Genomic DNA, 14,839 nt, shown 5'->3' on the forward strand with positions numbered 1-14,839 from the left:
AGAAGTGCAGGGAAACTGTTCGTAAGTCGTACAAGTTCGTACAAGTATGTGTATTTTACTTTAAAATCATGTGCAGTTAACAGTGCAAATAAGGAGCAGTAAAATGTATCTACATTTAACACCCTCGTACTCTTTGTGGTGACTACTGCACAAAGTAAAATGAGCATTTCTGTGGGCAGTTGTAAAACTAATAATATGTGCAGGAACTCTCCTGGTCTTTGAGATTCATACTCAACATTTTGAAGGTCTAAATGAAAATGTAAGGAGTTTTTCTCTCAAAAATATAATAAAAGTAGAAATACAAGTATTCCATCCATCCATCCATCCATCTTCCAAGCCGCCTCTCCGTCAGGGTCGCGGGGGGATGCTGGAGCCTATCCCAGCAGTCTTCGGGCGGAAGGCAGTATACACCCTGGACAGGTCGCCAGTGAAATACAAGTATTCAATTTCAATAATTCTTCCAGTTTATAAGCATGTTTCAGATCTTCCAAAATAATATTTAATATGCTGGTGTCCCAGAACCAGAGTAAGGCTAATCTTCAACTAAAGCAAATTTCAAATAGGGATTCCTCATTGGTGGTGCAATTTAGTCCAAGACTAGGCTTAATCTATGTCCAGCAAACCCCTAAAAATAAAGGAAAAAAAGTTTCTGGTAAAACACACTGATATGTGCCAATGCACAAAATAGGCAATGACAACTCTGCAGTTGCATGATACTGTTTTCCTGGTTAGTCCTTGTGTGAACTGGACAACTCTGGTTCGCACAACTCCCCTCCACAGTGTGTTGCTGTGGAGACCATATCAACAATCCAAGACACCAGGCTCATTTCTGGAAGTGCTTTCCTCCGATTATGTGAGCCATAACGGACAAAGAGCTGATTGCTCGTAAACAGCACGTTGGTCATACCCACTTACAGTACCTTAGTGCTGCCAGTTCTATGACCTGATTTGTGCAGGGGGTTGTAATCTGTTTCAGCTGATAATGGGCATTGTGACACTTCAGCAAAGAGACGGCACATTTTTTTTCCCTTAGGGTCATATATATCTAAAAATATTGACACACCCCCTCTAATTAAAGAATACAGCTGTTTTAAGGTGCACCAATTGCTGACACGGCATACACGAAAATGGCATACACATGGGCCTGTCTAGTGGACACTTGGAATGCCCAATACCAAGTGTCCGCTAGAGGGGTATATAGCTCCTCAGCGCTGGCCTGTGAAGCAGTAGAACTGCATTCTCTGAATGATAGAGCTCCATCCAATATTCTTTTAGATGAATTGGAGTGACATTTAAGACCCAGAACTAATCATCATTAGAACTAATGGTCTTAAATGGTCTTGAAAGTAACCTCTGACAAACAGAGGATTAGCCAGCAACCAGTTATCCTCCATGCTTGAAGTTTGCTAATAACTTCCCTCAGAAATTAGCTTTAGCAATTTAGCAGCTCTACAATAAAAAAGTTATCTGTGGTAAACGGTAAACTGCTACAGAGTTGGTCTCTAAGCTTGGGAAAAAATCAGCAATGATGCAGCATCAAACATTCAATCATGATGCCAGCTGAAAAGGTGCCATGGCTTCATGAACTTCATGTGGAGTTGTGTGAAGGCCTCTCCTGATTTGATGATATCATTTGGTAGTGACCTACTGTTGGTATTTTGACCAACAACTGGCAGCAATGGTAGTAATAATACTTGGTCAACAGTGGTCTTGTGAAAAGAAACATGGCAATGATGAATGGGGTAGATTCTACCTTTTTTATGCATGAGAAAAGATTACGATAGGTGGACTTCAGAAGTGAGTGAGTGGTAGTACAACGTAGGTGCTTCCAATTAAGCGGAGTACATTTTTAATGCAGTTTAATCCAGTTCGAACATGTTCACCGGTGGTAGTATCTTATTACTAGCTACATATGAGCTTTTTCTTTTTTTCATGTATAATAACTTGTTACTCAGCAATTAGTGGATTCACAGTATAATTATCTGCGGCTGATTTTTAACAGCTTGTATAAAGATCATCTTACAATGGTGAACTGATGAAAAATGTTTATATGAATAAAATGACAAATTTATAATGTGGCAGACTTCTGTAGGAACTTCAAGGAAAAACAAAGATTTTATGACCTAAAGACCCTTTTTATACTTTTATAAAGCACAAAGTTGTTAGACGTATAACTGATGCGTTAGATCTCATGACTGTGTACAGCAGCCAGAGAGCAAGACGATAGAGAAAAAGAGTAATTATATCCATAATCGTGTACTAAAGGCTAAGGCTAAGAAACAGGTCAACACAAGGAGACACAAGGTACTAATAAGGAAACATAAGAAACATGAAAATGGAGTCCAGGAATGCATAAAGACATTAGCAAGGCAAGGCAACAATGACCAAACCAGGGCTAAAAATACACACAGACAGTGACTTCGCCAACTAAACACAGGTGCAACTAGTGAACAGGGGTGGGGTCAGAGCAGAACTGTGCTCCAGCTCAACATTGCTCAGTAAAAATAATCGACAAAAATCAGGCTTGAAAAGCGCTGCTACTGCTGTTTAGCTATGCAAGTGAAATATGGGAGCTTGAAACTGATGCAGGGTCGAGAACATTTTTCATATGCTGTCAGAATGACAGACATATGCGAGCTAAAATAGGTGGAATAGTTTGGTGAATAATCTAATCTTTCAGCAGAAACATGTTTGCTTAGCTAAACCAGTACTAGCAATGACCTCAAAGCCTGAATTTTCTCACTTTTTATGCAGTAACAGAAACCACATAAACAAACTGATCTGAGATAACTTTGAGATTCAACAACAGTGACTCAGTTTGGGGCAAGAGTGTAATGATAGGCATACAGTAAACGTGACCGGCAACACTGTATTCCAGAATTCGGGATTCTCCTATATATACACTTTGGAGCTCAGTTTAACAACAGAAGGCCTTGTGTTGGCATCATGCTCAAGCACTGTACCAGTCTAACTTTTGCTTTGTTTATTTTCTGGCTACAGAGAGGGTCATGCCAGTCCGTAGTGAACACCTGATGGTCAACATGTGAGTCCTCATGCAGAACTGGCGACAGAGCACATTTTAAGTTCCAGTCGTCATCCAACATCATCTCTGTGTGAGACTCTGTCCCATGTTGAGCACCCCTATTGGTCAAGTCTGGACTCATTATTATTGACCAATTAGGGCAAGTGGCTATTTTTTATGTTTATTTATTTTATGTTTACTCATTCCACCATGGATTATCCTGTATATATATATATATATATATATATATATATACACAGACACACACACATATATATTTATTTGGACACATGCTGTCTGTTTTCTCAACATTCCAACAAGCTTTGTGAGTATCCTGGGCAAGTTGTTGGATCATACAAGAAAACTTTCTTAAGGTTTATCAAAATAGTCTGTAAGTTTATGTAATTTATGTATTATTTGTTGCTTCCTTTGTAATTTATCATTCAGTTATTGACTGTTAAATCTATGCCCACTAATTGTAATTCCTTATGTGTTGTACCATATATTTTGAAGTAAAATTCTGGCAAGCACAGCTGCCGGTAATTTACTGTAAAGTTGAACATTGCATTAAAACACTGTAATGTGACATACGGTTGTATTGTGTTTATCACTGATAGACTGTGATTTTGTTAACAGTATATCTGTTGTTTTTAATGTAATATACTGTATACAGATTTGCAGTATATGCTGTTTTTCACAGTAATTAACCGTAAACAAACAACAGTTTTCAACAGTAATATTTACGGTTGCCACAAAAGTCTTATACATTGTCACTTTATTTTTTATGGTGAAATTCTGGCAACCACAGCTGCTGGTATTTTACTGTAAATTTCACATTTTTTTTACAGTTTAGTTTTGTCTGACCTTCCCTACATCAGCGATGGTAATGTGTGGCTAACTAACTTGAATATTTTGATATATTTCAGCTGTGCGCATATGGTTGGTTGCCAGATAACAAACATGACAGTTGACTGTCGACCTAACAAACAACTGTCATGATCAGGTAATAAGGTAAGACTCTTAAATTAGCCAAATGCACCTGGGCAAGTTCTGCTGCTGAAGTCAACACGTGTTCGCTTGATCCTCCACACTTCTGAGAGCGCATCTAGCACCCTTCACTTCTGCTAATGAAGCAATGGAACACCTTTACAATGGCGCTGGGGATTCCCCCGGAGTAGAAATGACAGGTCCAAGTGACTTATTAAAACTGGTATTGAAATGTAAGGATAAACCAAATGCTTTGGTTGCATTATTTTAAAATATGTTTCTATTAATAGGTCTCCAGTGTCACACTGTGATGTCGTATGGTTGCAGTGGACTAATGCTGCATTGGAAAAAGACTGTTGTAGCAGTGAAAAATAGATATACCTGGTGTGATTCTATTAGATGTACTTTTTAACACAGAAGAAAAAGCAGGATTTCTATTTTCCAGACCTCCATTCTTTAATTGTATTTAGTTGATAACCTTCTGGTATGTACACTTTTCCATTGAGTGCTAAATGCAGTATTGAGCCAACAGAAAACATTTTTCTCTTGGTTAATGTCGCTCTAGCTAAACCTGATTTTTAGCTCACTGATTCTGGCTCAGTGAAGCAACCGTTTAATGGTGCAGCTAAAATACCCTGCTGAAAAAATAATAGAAACTATTAGAATTGTCTGTTGTTTCCTGGTGGTGTCCAATAGTCAGTAATAGTATTTTGTGTTTTCCTAATGGGTTTATATCACAGTGTAAAGGATTCCAATGGTTTAACAGGTGTTCTGGGACTGATTACCGATGCATTTGATGTTTTCCTAAAGGGATCTAAACGTGTCCTACAGGAAATGAATGATCTCTAATGGTAACCATTTAGCTAATTCTCATTAAAAAGAAAAACCATCATGTTTTACCCCTAATGCTTCTGGTTGTAATGATAATTTAGCTTTTTTGCATAGTTTATCCAACACATTTTAGCAGTACTCAACATGTACATAATATTATAAGTGTCTTACATGTATTAACAGTCAGGATTCCCTTTCAGACACCCCTGCTGGAAAAAATCAGCAGCATGAATTCCAAAGCATGAATGGTCAAAGCTGGTTTATCCTGTTCTGGTGCTGATGTGGTAATGGTTTACCTGGTCACTCAGCATAGCTTGTGATTAGCCATGCTGGTTTTTGGGTCAAACCACGACTGTAAGCTATGCTGGTTGTCTTTTATGCCTCCCTTACATGTTTGCTATTATCCAGTTAGCCCTAACCCATCCATTTATTAGGTCAATCTTTGTCCCTATGAACAATTAACAGTTGACATAACAAAAGTAATGTAAATCGTGCAAAGAGCAGCTACCAAAGAGGAGCTAAAAAAGAAATCCTGCTCGTGTCTCAAGAGAAGAACATGGGAGGCGGGATAAAAAATGATCCTGGAAGATGAATGCCCCCACTCCCTTCAACATTCCTGCTGGCTTTTTCAGCTGCAACATTAGGGAAAAGGCCCTGAGGCCCAGCACCATCCTGTATGAGGGAGGCAGGCTGAAGGAACTGGCATGAGCGATGGTCTCCTGCTAGTGCTGAACTCAAGCTAGCATTATAGAGGCAGACAGGGACTGATTAGCCCTTCAGTGGCTGTTGGCATCTCCAGTCAGTGAAACAGTTTGAAGCCTGTCCTTTTGCTCAACGTTATGACCATTTCATGAAACAACGTAAAATCTTCAAAGAATTGTCCTGCTGATTGCACTTTTAGTCTTGAGCTAAGGGCTAGCATATAGAGTGTTGAAGTTAGTGGTGTTTTGTTTTCTGACTGATGTAGAAGCCTGCGCATGTATTAAACCCTCCACTGATGGCGAGGCCTTACCTAAAGCTTCGCTTGGCCACCTCGGTGTGTGACATTTCAGACGATCTGTCCTTCAGATAAAGGATATTTGGAACAGACTCTGGCGTGGCCTGCCATTAAAAATCTTAATTAGCCCAATGGCTTTTAATCACGGAAAGAGCAGTGCTCAGTGATCTGTTGCAGGGTGGAGGACGGAACTGCCGAGGTGAAATGTGAGAGCTTGAAATAGAGACAGGGTAGCCCACAGAGAATATGACAGGCTCACAGACAGATTGATAAGCAGAAGTAACCGAAGGTTAAAGGAATAGTTGGGTGGAAAAAAATAACATTTTTACAGTTTCCTTCTTATCCCAGATTGAGTCGATCAGTCAAAACATGAGTGCATATCATTAGTGTTCAATGATGTCTTCATGCAGAAACCAAAGAATAAAGATGAATGTTTAAAAAAAGCTCCCTTGTTCAGTATAGCAACATGCTATGATCTTCATAAGGCAACTCCCATCTGAAAAGAACAGATTTAGTGGCCAGGTAGTGATATCACAAAATTACCTCCCACCAACAAATTTTTATTTACTTGATTTATTGGATCTGATTACCACTTATACAATGATGCAAATTTCTGTTAATGCCTTGATGGGATTTGTGCCAAGCTAATGGTAATGTACATTCTGTTTCCATACTGGTTTTACTGCTACTTATACATTAAAACATAAGTTGGACGAGCAGTTTTCATTTTTAAATAGGAGCAGCTTGACAATGCCTTTGTTAAAAGTAGGTTCCTGATACTCATACTTCAATGCTGGATGGAAAGCTGTTAAAAAGCTTTCTGTGAATGGGAGACAGAATGTGATGCTATCAATAAGTGAAATAAAAACTGGAGTGTTACCTCAGCTAACGAAAGGTAGATGAATCAGTAAGCTGTGGATTGGTTCCAGGGTTCTATGTGGCGAGTGTGACGGTATGTTTTGGTGCTTTTGCACAGTAAACATGTTTGCGGTATTAGGGCTCAACCACTAAAGTAAACAAACATGATCAAGTCTGTTAGCTTACAGAAGTTGATCTGGCCGTTTACAACATTGAAGACTGTACACGACACCTGACTTAGAAAGGGGGAAATGTGGAAATGCAAGATTTAAACAATACAATGAGTTATAACGGACTACATTAACTGTACTCTCAAACTGCAAAACACTGACTATGTTCAAGTAAACATTAGTAGCTAACTCTAACTAACCTTAATGGGTAACTTGTCCTGAGATCTTTAACTTAGTAATACTGTAGTCACAGCTTTCATGGAACAATTAGGAAATTGTCACTGTGTTAATGCTGCCACTGCTGTAATGTTTTCCCTACTATGACACCTTCTGCTGCATCGTATACAGAAGTGTGAAAGGGGTTTATTGGTGTGGTATAAACTTACATTACATGGTAGCTACATTGGTGTCTTGGATCCGGTGCAAAACAACAGAAGCAAACCAAAGGATACCAAACATGGCTCACTGAGTGCATTTAGGGTAAAGGGGGAATGAGTGTGAATGTGATTTTTGGCTGATCTGTGATTTTGGGCAGAGCTGTGGAGCATGTAAAATTCTCTGAATGTCTGTACGTCATCAGTGGATTGGCACATAACGGCTGCCATGGCACCAATGAATGAGGTATATCAAAAGCTGCCCTCATGATACACATGGCACAAAAGAGTTCATCATCACAGTGAGTTGTGCTCAGTATGGCTGCATCCAAACCTGTATACTACTATACTACTAAACTGGTAGTATGTGGTTTTGGACTCGGCGTGTATTTACAGTATGTGCCATTTAAAGACATGGATCTAGATCTTAGAGGAACACACCATTTGAATTAGGGTACAAAAGCAGCATAAATATAAAATTATCATGTCAATAATAATATCAATAATAATGAGCTTTTATCTCATTCATGATGGCTCTTTGTATGCACTCACACAGGCTAATGCTTTTGGCACAAACAGCAGGGTGTACTGTTTTCTCTGCCTCAAATGTTCATAAGATTTATCCCCCTAATGTGGCTTTGGTCACATCATATTTCTGTGTGTATTCAAAACTACTAAATTTCTCAGCCAATGGAATATTTCAAAGCCTCCAAAACATCTTGCGCTATCATATTGATCGATCAAACTCAAACAAAATAAAAGTGTTTGGACTCCAGTGATGATGACAAGCGCAAAACAAACCACACATCGTTGCAGCTGTTACTTTGTGTATTCAAGAATGTCAACAGGGAATATGTCCCTCATTCCCATCCTTCAGCATTCTTTTAAAAAAGCCTGAGCATTTCTACTGTACTGTTCTCTTAAAAAGCATGATATGCACATCTGCACTAGAATACTCTTAATCACAACTGTAGCATAGAGTTTTCCATGGATGGTAATATAGGTACATGGGTCACTGACAAGGACATGATGTGCATGTTTATACCTGCATATATGTTTGCATTTATATTCATATGCATTTCATATCTAAAACAGTGCTATCAAAGCTTTTACTTGTCTCTTTCAGTTAAAACTGCACTGATTGTGCCACCTGACTTTTCAGACTAATTTCAGCTTAAACAGGCATCTACTTAGACCCTTAGACACTTTTGTCCTTGAGCTTAAGTTTATACTTACATTATTTTAAATGAATAAACATAATAATAATTACACATTTTCATGGTTTTGCAAAGGTCACACCACCTGGTATGGTAAACTGAACCATGCTAACCATGAATCAAAAATGACAGGGCTACTGGCCTTGGCAGTGCACCATGAAGGTCAGTTGGTGTTTTCTTTCTGGTGCAATACTCAGGCTCATCTTTCATAAAAGTATGTCAAAATAAGTTTGTTTTTGGTTGTACCGCCTGACATTTCAGAAAGCAAGAACTTGAGGACAAAAGTTTTGCCGTTGGGTGACTTTTAAAATTGCCCTATTTTTCAGCATGTTTTTTATATTGAAGTTTTCAAACATAAAATTGTGCTTATTTTATTTAGAATTTTAAATGACTAAATTACCATTTTTGATAGTGGGCGGTTGCACCACTTGACATTTTTAGACTTTTGGAGGCAAAAAGAAACTAAAATAAATGTTATATGGATGCACTGAATGTTGTTTCACCATATAAGAGGCATTGTTAAATAGTTTGATACATGTCGTATTAGTTGAATTACTTTTTGGGAAAATAGTGGCCTTGGACTTTAAAAAAAGGCACATCATATCAATGACTCACATACTCAAAAACCTTTCAGCATGAGTTATTGGGGTTTGCTGTCATTCTACTGAAGCACCTGATGGCTTCTATTATAAATGAGTTTCTATTATAAATGAGTCTATTATAAATGGATGGTTTTTCTCCTCTTTTATATGCAGCACATGGAGGCTAGGTTGAAAAATGTAAGAATATCCCTTTAATATCACATTTCAAAGAGACCTGCCTTGTCCCTGCAGTGCAAATATGCTGTAAAAACTGAATCATGCACCAGCTGAATTCTTCACCACCTGTCAAAAGCTGGATCAGACTGGTTTGATCTGAAAATAACCCCCCCCCCCCACATCATAATGTCATGTGGAGGCGGATTACCTGTTCAACGGTCCTCCCCTCGCCTCCTGCCTTGACACACTCGCCCCTGAGTCTGTATGCCTCTTGCTGAGAGGGGGGATCTTCTTGTTCCCTCCCTCTCGTTTCTTCAGGCGGGAGCCGTGACGAAAGCAGTGCGCCTATAAGAGCGCACCAGGTGGGACAAGGGAAGGGCGAGGGAGCGCGCAGAGCACCACTGGGCCAAACCAGCCAGCCAGCCAGACACACACTCATTCACTCCTACACGCACTACAACCCACCCACCATGCTCTCCAGCGTCTCCGTTCTCTGCCTGTGCTCGCTGCTGCTGCTCAACCTGGCCGGTGCCAAACCGCTCTCCGGTCTCCAGGTGAGTCCATCTTTACGCACGGCACAAAACTCAACTAGCCTTTGAATTGGCCTCATTTGAGCGCGTGCGGGGCTTACATACGAACAATAACATCACATCAGCATCACTTTGCTTCCAGTTTTCTCGCTTTTGGCAACGGCGTTGATGGAGCTGGTCTCATTCGCCTTTACGCATTTGAACCAAGTCCATTCCAAAGCGTTGCTTCACCCTAGCGCTGCTTTTGCGCAAAGAGCTGCGTGACATTAGATATATATGTATAGATATTGTTTACGTTCACATATATACACAACTGTAACTTCCATGATAGATTTTAGACTGATAATGAGTTGCATGTAATGTATAAATGTGCTCATAAGACGTCGATAAAACACAGGAGGGAAAGTCTGTTTGTTAATGTTTAATCAGTCTTTTTTATTCCTTTTCTTGGGTTTTACAAAATATATATACATCTATATATATATATATATATATATACACATTTGTGCATTATTAGTTATTTCTGGATATACATGATAACATGCATGTCTTAAAGCGTCGTTACTCATAGCGACTAACTTTCACCCATCAGGCCATTAAAGATCTTCTGGAGGAGGAGCAGGAAGCCAATGTGCCATATTTGGGCACTGAAGACGCGAGCATGGAGCACAGAGGCTCGAGCCCGGAGGATTCCGGCACAGAGAACGCGCTAGAACGCGTGCTGGGAGACCTGCTGGCCGTGTCCAAGCGCTCGTGGAGCCGCTTCAAGAAGGGTGGACTGCGCAGCTGCTTCGGGGTCAGGCTCGAGCGCATCGGCTCCTTCAGCGGGCTGGGCTGCTGAGCGCCAGGTAACGGCAGGGGTCCAATCACTGCAACGCACTGAGGAAGCATCTGACTTTATTTATACATCTGTTCCATGTTCAAAGTAAACACATAAATAAATTAATTGATCAAATGGTTTTATTATAGTGTGTTTTTTTATAATTCAAAGTTTGCTATTTTATTTTTTGCAGGCTCTGTGTGCGACTGGAATAGGGGGCACTGAGACCCTCCTTACTTGAAACTCTTCGGGCAGGGCATATCTTCTTTTTTTTTTTAACTTTTTTTTAAAAAATATTTTTAAAACTTTTATTTTTGTTTGTTTTCAGACTATTAACTCCAAGTTCCAAGTTTACAGTGGATGTGTAATTAGAGCACAGTGGGAAAAAAAACCTGCTTTGTATTTACTTGCTTCAAATGTGCACATGGCCTTCACCACACATTAAACACTCCACTACATGAGAAATGCACGTTAAGTGGATGGAAACTGTGCTGATGTCATATTTTGAAGCAGGTAAATTAAATGCACTTTTTTCAGTGTGTGGTCTGTTGTCTGAGTTATTTATTCAGTGACTACTGTGCAGATTTGTAAATAGCTTTTTTTTGTAAATCTATCGTATGTTTGCTGCTTTTTACTGTTTCTTCAATGTATCTATTTATTTCTTGTCCAGATCTGTTCATGTTATAGAGTGTATGTGGAGGCCAAATAAATATTTTGCATAATAAATGTGATAAGCTGGTGTGAATCTCCCTAATCGGCATTGATATTGGACTGAAGACATGGTTTTGGTAAAGAGAGGCAGTTTTGAGTACAGGAATGAAGTGGTATGGGTATAAATCACTGCTGTTGGAACACAATCTTATATCTCTTGTCGTTTTTCAGTTTTTGACATACCCTAAAAATACTGGTTGCTCTTTACATAGTGTGTAAATTTCATCATGAATAGAGAAATTGGCCAAAATGATGGTTCCATTGACTTACATTAAAAGTAAAGTATGTTTTTTCCTTCTCCTGTAAAGTTACCATTTTGCCGATACAAGGTTTTGTTCTGACAGCGGTGAAATATTTACAAAGTAAAGCCAAGTAAAGGCCCAGTAAAGGCCCAAAGGTTTCCTGCTTTCAACCATTAGAGGCCACAGGCTGAAGCTTTCCTGACCTGCTGTCCATCATGCCATGTAAAAGTTGGGTTTTGGTAGTTTATGTTGGAGCAGTAGCACATGGGCCCCTTCAGACTAGTTCAGAGTTGCTATATGTTAAGCACTATACCCTGCGCTATAGAGGGTTTAGAGTCTGACCTACAAGTTTGTACATCTTCAAACTATGAAAACTTTGGGCCAGGAGATTTTAATGCTTGGGCCAATGAAAGCAAAGCTCAAACCTAGATGAACACTGAACAGACTTAGAAGTCTACATTGGTAAAAGTACCTCTTTAGTTTCAGCATTTCAATTTACTTACACATTAAGCCAGTATAGGTCAACACTTCAGTTCTTCACCCACACAGCTACATAATTACAGATCAATTTCATTGCATCACTAACTTATTGAAACCTTGCAGCTCCTTTTTTAATTCATTTATTTTAAAATTTTTAACTGGTCTTTACATTGGGCGAACACTTTGTGACGAATGGAAAAAAAATAACAAAGATTTGAGAATCCCATGAGAATAATAAAAGTTCTGCATATCAGAGAACCACGGCTACTGAGAGTAATGTTCCTTTTATAAGAGGTGGAGTAGAGTAACCGAAGCCTACAAGTAGCATTACTGTAATAAAGTGATGACATTAGAATGAAAAAAACAGCAGTAGTAAGAAATGATCAGATACAAAAAACCTGCTCATGCTCAAGTATTGAGTTACCCACAGAACCTCAGCACAACATCTTAGAATCAGCATTAATGCTGAAGCTGAATGGTGAACAGAACAGCATGCTCCACAAAGTCAACTCCACAAAAAGAAATACATAAGAAGGAGCACAGTGGACCTTGACACGGAGTAAAAGTGTTGTCATTTGTAAATATATAGAAAAGTATAAATCCATCAAAATTGAGTAAATGGAGATGTAGATGAGTCACTAATACCTTTTATGTGCACTCTTTTCACTCATATTCATAAGTGCATGTGTTCCAGACGCTGGAATACAGGGAGACTGAATAGTTTCTGAAGAGCCTTCATTTGAAGTTTCACTTGCGAGTGCTTTGAGATCTGTTTCACTGCTGTGTTTTTGTGCAGAATTTGGAAAGAAAATCCTTATTGAATGAATAAATGTACTTAGGCTGAATGAAATGGTTCACTTTTCAATTCTTTGACTCCCTCATTCTGTTACTCTGTTCCTAATGGAAAAGGTGCACATTAGCCTGTTTTTGTAGACTTTTATTTTATTTATTTGTAGTGTCTAAATTTTTTTTTAACTTTTCTACATCATTTGAACAAGGCAGCTGTTCTTTACATTGTGTGGAAATTTTATGATGAATGGACCAACAGAAATGCTCCAAGCAAAATCTCTTTACATTAATTTACACTGAAAGTAAAAAATGTTTTTGGCCTGCCAACATACCATTTTCTTTTTCTTTGGACAAACATCTATCTATCTATCTATCTATCTATCTATCTATCTATCTATCTATCTATCTATCTATCTATCTATCTGTGTGTATATATATATATATATATATATATATATATATATATATATATATACACATATATATATATATATATATATGTGTGTGTGTGTGTGTGTGTGTGTGTGTGTGTGTGTGTGTGTGTATTCCTCTCTAAGGAACATGAGTCCCCAAAGGATGTTTCAAAAACCATATATGCTACAGTGCTGAGAAGTGAGTAGTTGAAAAAGTATGTATTTGAGGTAGAACAACGTTTAAGCTAATTTTCAAAGCAATTTTTAATTTCTACCCAAATTTTTATTTTTAATTTCCACCCAACAGTATACTTTGTTCGATGACCTCTGTGGTGGAAACTGGAACTTACTAACTCGGTTTTTACATGAAATTCATGGTGGTTACTTTAACCAGTACATTGACCATGAGGACTTTGAAGACTGATGACAAAATTTTTGAAGTTTTGAAGCAGGAAGCAAGAAATATTACTATGCAACATCCTGTTGTCCACTATAAAGGACAATAGACTTATTTTATCTTAAAATTACCTAAATTCTTCTCTGAGGATAAATGAAAGAAGGGTGCACATATATAATGTAGAGATGCATACTATTCAAGGGTGATAGAATTATATAACTATATAAAAGGTATATTTCATGAACTCACAAATGCATTCACAATCACAAACATATATAGAAAGTCATTCATATAATTACTGAAAAGTAATGTAATCTCTCATTAATAGACCTCTATGGTGCTCTGACATTGAGATAGAGACTTGCTGTTTAAAATGAAGGTATATACACTCACCAGCCACTTTATTTATTGTTCAATTGCTTGTTAACACAAATAGCTAATCAGCCAATCACACGGCCACAACTCAATGCATTTAGGCATGTAGAGGTGGTCAAGACAACTTGCTGAAGTGCAGACTGAGCATCAGAATGGGGAAGAGAAGTGATTTAAGGGACTTTGAACGTGGCGTGGTTGTTGGTGCCAGACGGTCTGAGTATTTCAGAAACTGCTGATCTACTGGGATTTTCACACACAACCATCTCTAGGGTTTACAGAGAATGGTCTGAAAAAGAGGAAATATCCAGAGCGGCAGTTGTGTGGACAAGAATGCCTTGTTGATGTGAGAGGTCAGAGGAGAATGGGCAGACTGGTTCCAGATGATAGAAAGGCAACAGGAACTCAAATAACCACTTGTTACAACCAAGGAATGCAGAATACCATCTCTGAACGCACAACACGTCGAACCTTGAAGAAGTTGGGCTACAGCAGCAGAAGACCACACCTGCCACTCCTGTCAGCTATGAACAGGAAACTGAGACTACAATTCGCACAGGCTCATCGAAATTGGACAATAGAAGACTGGAAAAATGTTGCCTGGTCTGAAGAGTCTCGATTTCAGCTGCAATATTCAGATGGTCGGGTCAGAATTTGGCGTAAAACAACATGAAAGCATGGATCCATTCTGCGTTGTATCAACGGTTCAGGCTGGTGGTGGTGGTGTAATGGTGTGAGGGATACTTTCTTGGCACACTTTGGGCCCCTTAGTACTAATTGAGCATCATTTAAATGCTGCAGCCTACCTGAGTATTGTTGCTGACCATGTCCATCCCTTTATGACCACAGTGTACCCATCTTCTGATGGCTA

At 38.8% G+C, this 14,839-nt stretch overlaps 1 protein-coding gene across 1 annotated transcript; it reads left to right on the forward strand.

Annotated features, from left to right (window-relative positions):
• Positions 1–9,537: 9,537 nt before the first annotated feature.
• Positions 9,538–11,303, forward strand: nppal (natriuretic peptide A-like). The gene is made up of 3 exons (XM_017705700.2): positions 9,538–9,768; positions 10,337–10,592; positions 10,758–11,303. The coding sequence occupies exons 1-2, from the start codon at positions 9,685–9,687 to the stop codon at positions 10,583–10,585; spliced, it is 333 nt and encodes a 110-aa protein (XP_017561189.1). The 5' UTR covers positions 9,538–9,684; the 3' UTR covers positions 10,586–10,592; positions 10,758–11,303.
• Positions 11,304–14,839: the final 3,536 nt, after the last annotated feature.

Source organism: Pygocentrus nattereri, chromosome 29 (genome assembly GCF_015220715.1).
Source record: "Pygocentrus nattereri isolate fPygNat1 chromosome 29, fPygNat1.pri, whole genome shotgun sequence".
In the NCBI taxonomy this organism is placed as follows: domain Eukaryota; kingdom Metazoa; phylum Chordata; class Actinopteri; order Characiformes; family Serrasalmidae; genus Pygocentrus; species Pygocentrus nattereri.

Coding starts and splice junctions, on each gene's coding strand:
- nppal (XM_017705700.2), top strand. CDS start 9,685: ATGCTCTCCAGCGTCTCCGTTCTCTGCCTGTGCTCGCTGCTGCTGCTC. Junction 9,769..10,336: donor AACCGCTCTCCGGTCTCCAG/GTGAGTCCATCT, acceptor TTCACCCATCAG/GCCATTAAAGATCTTCTGGA.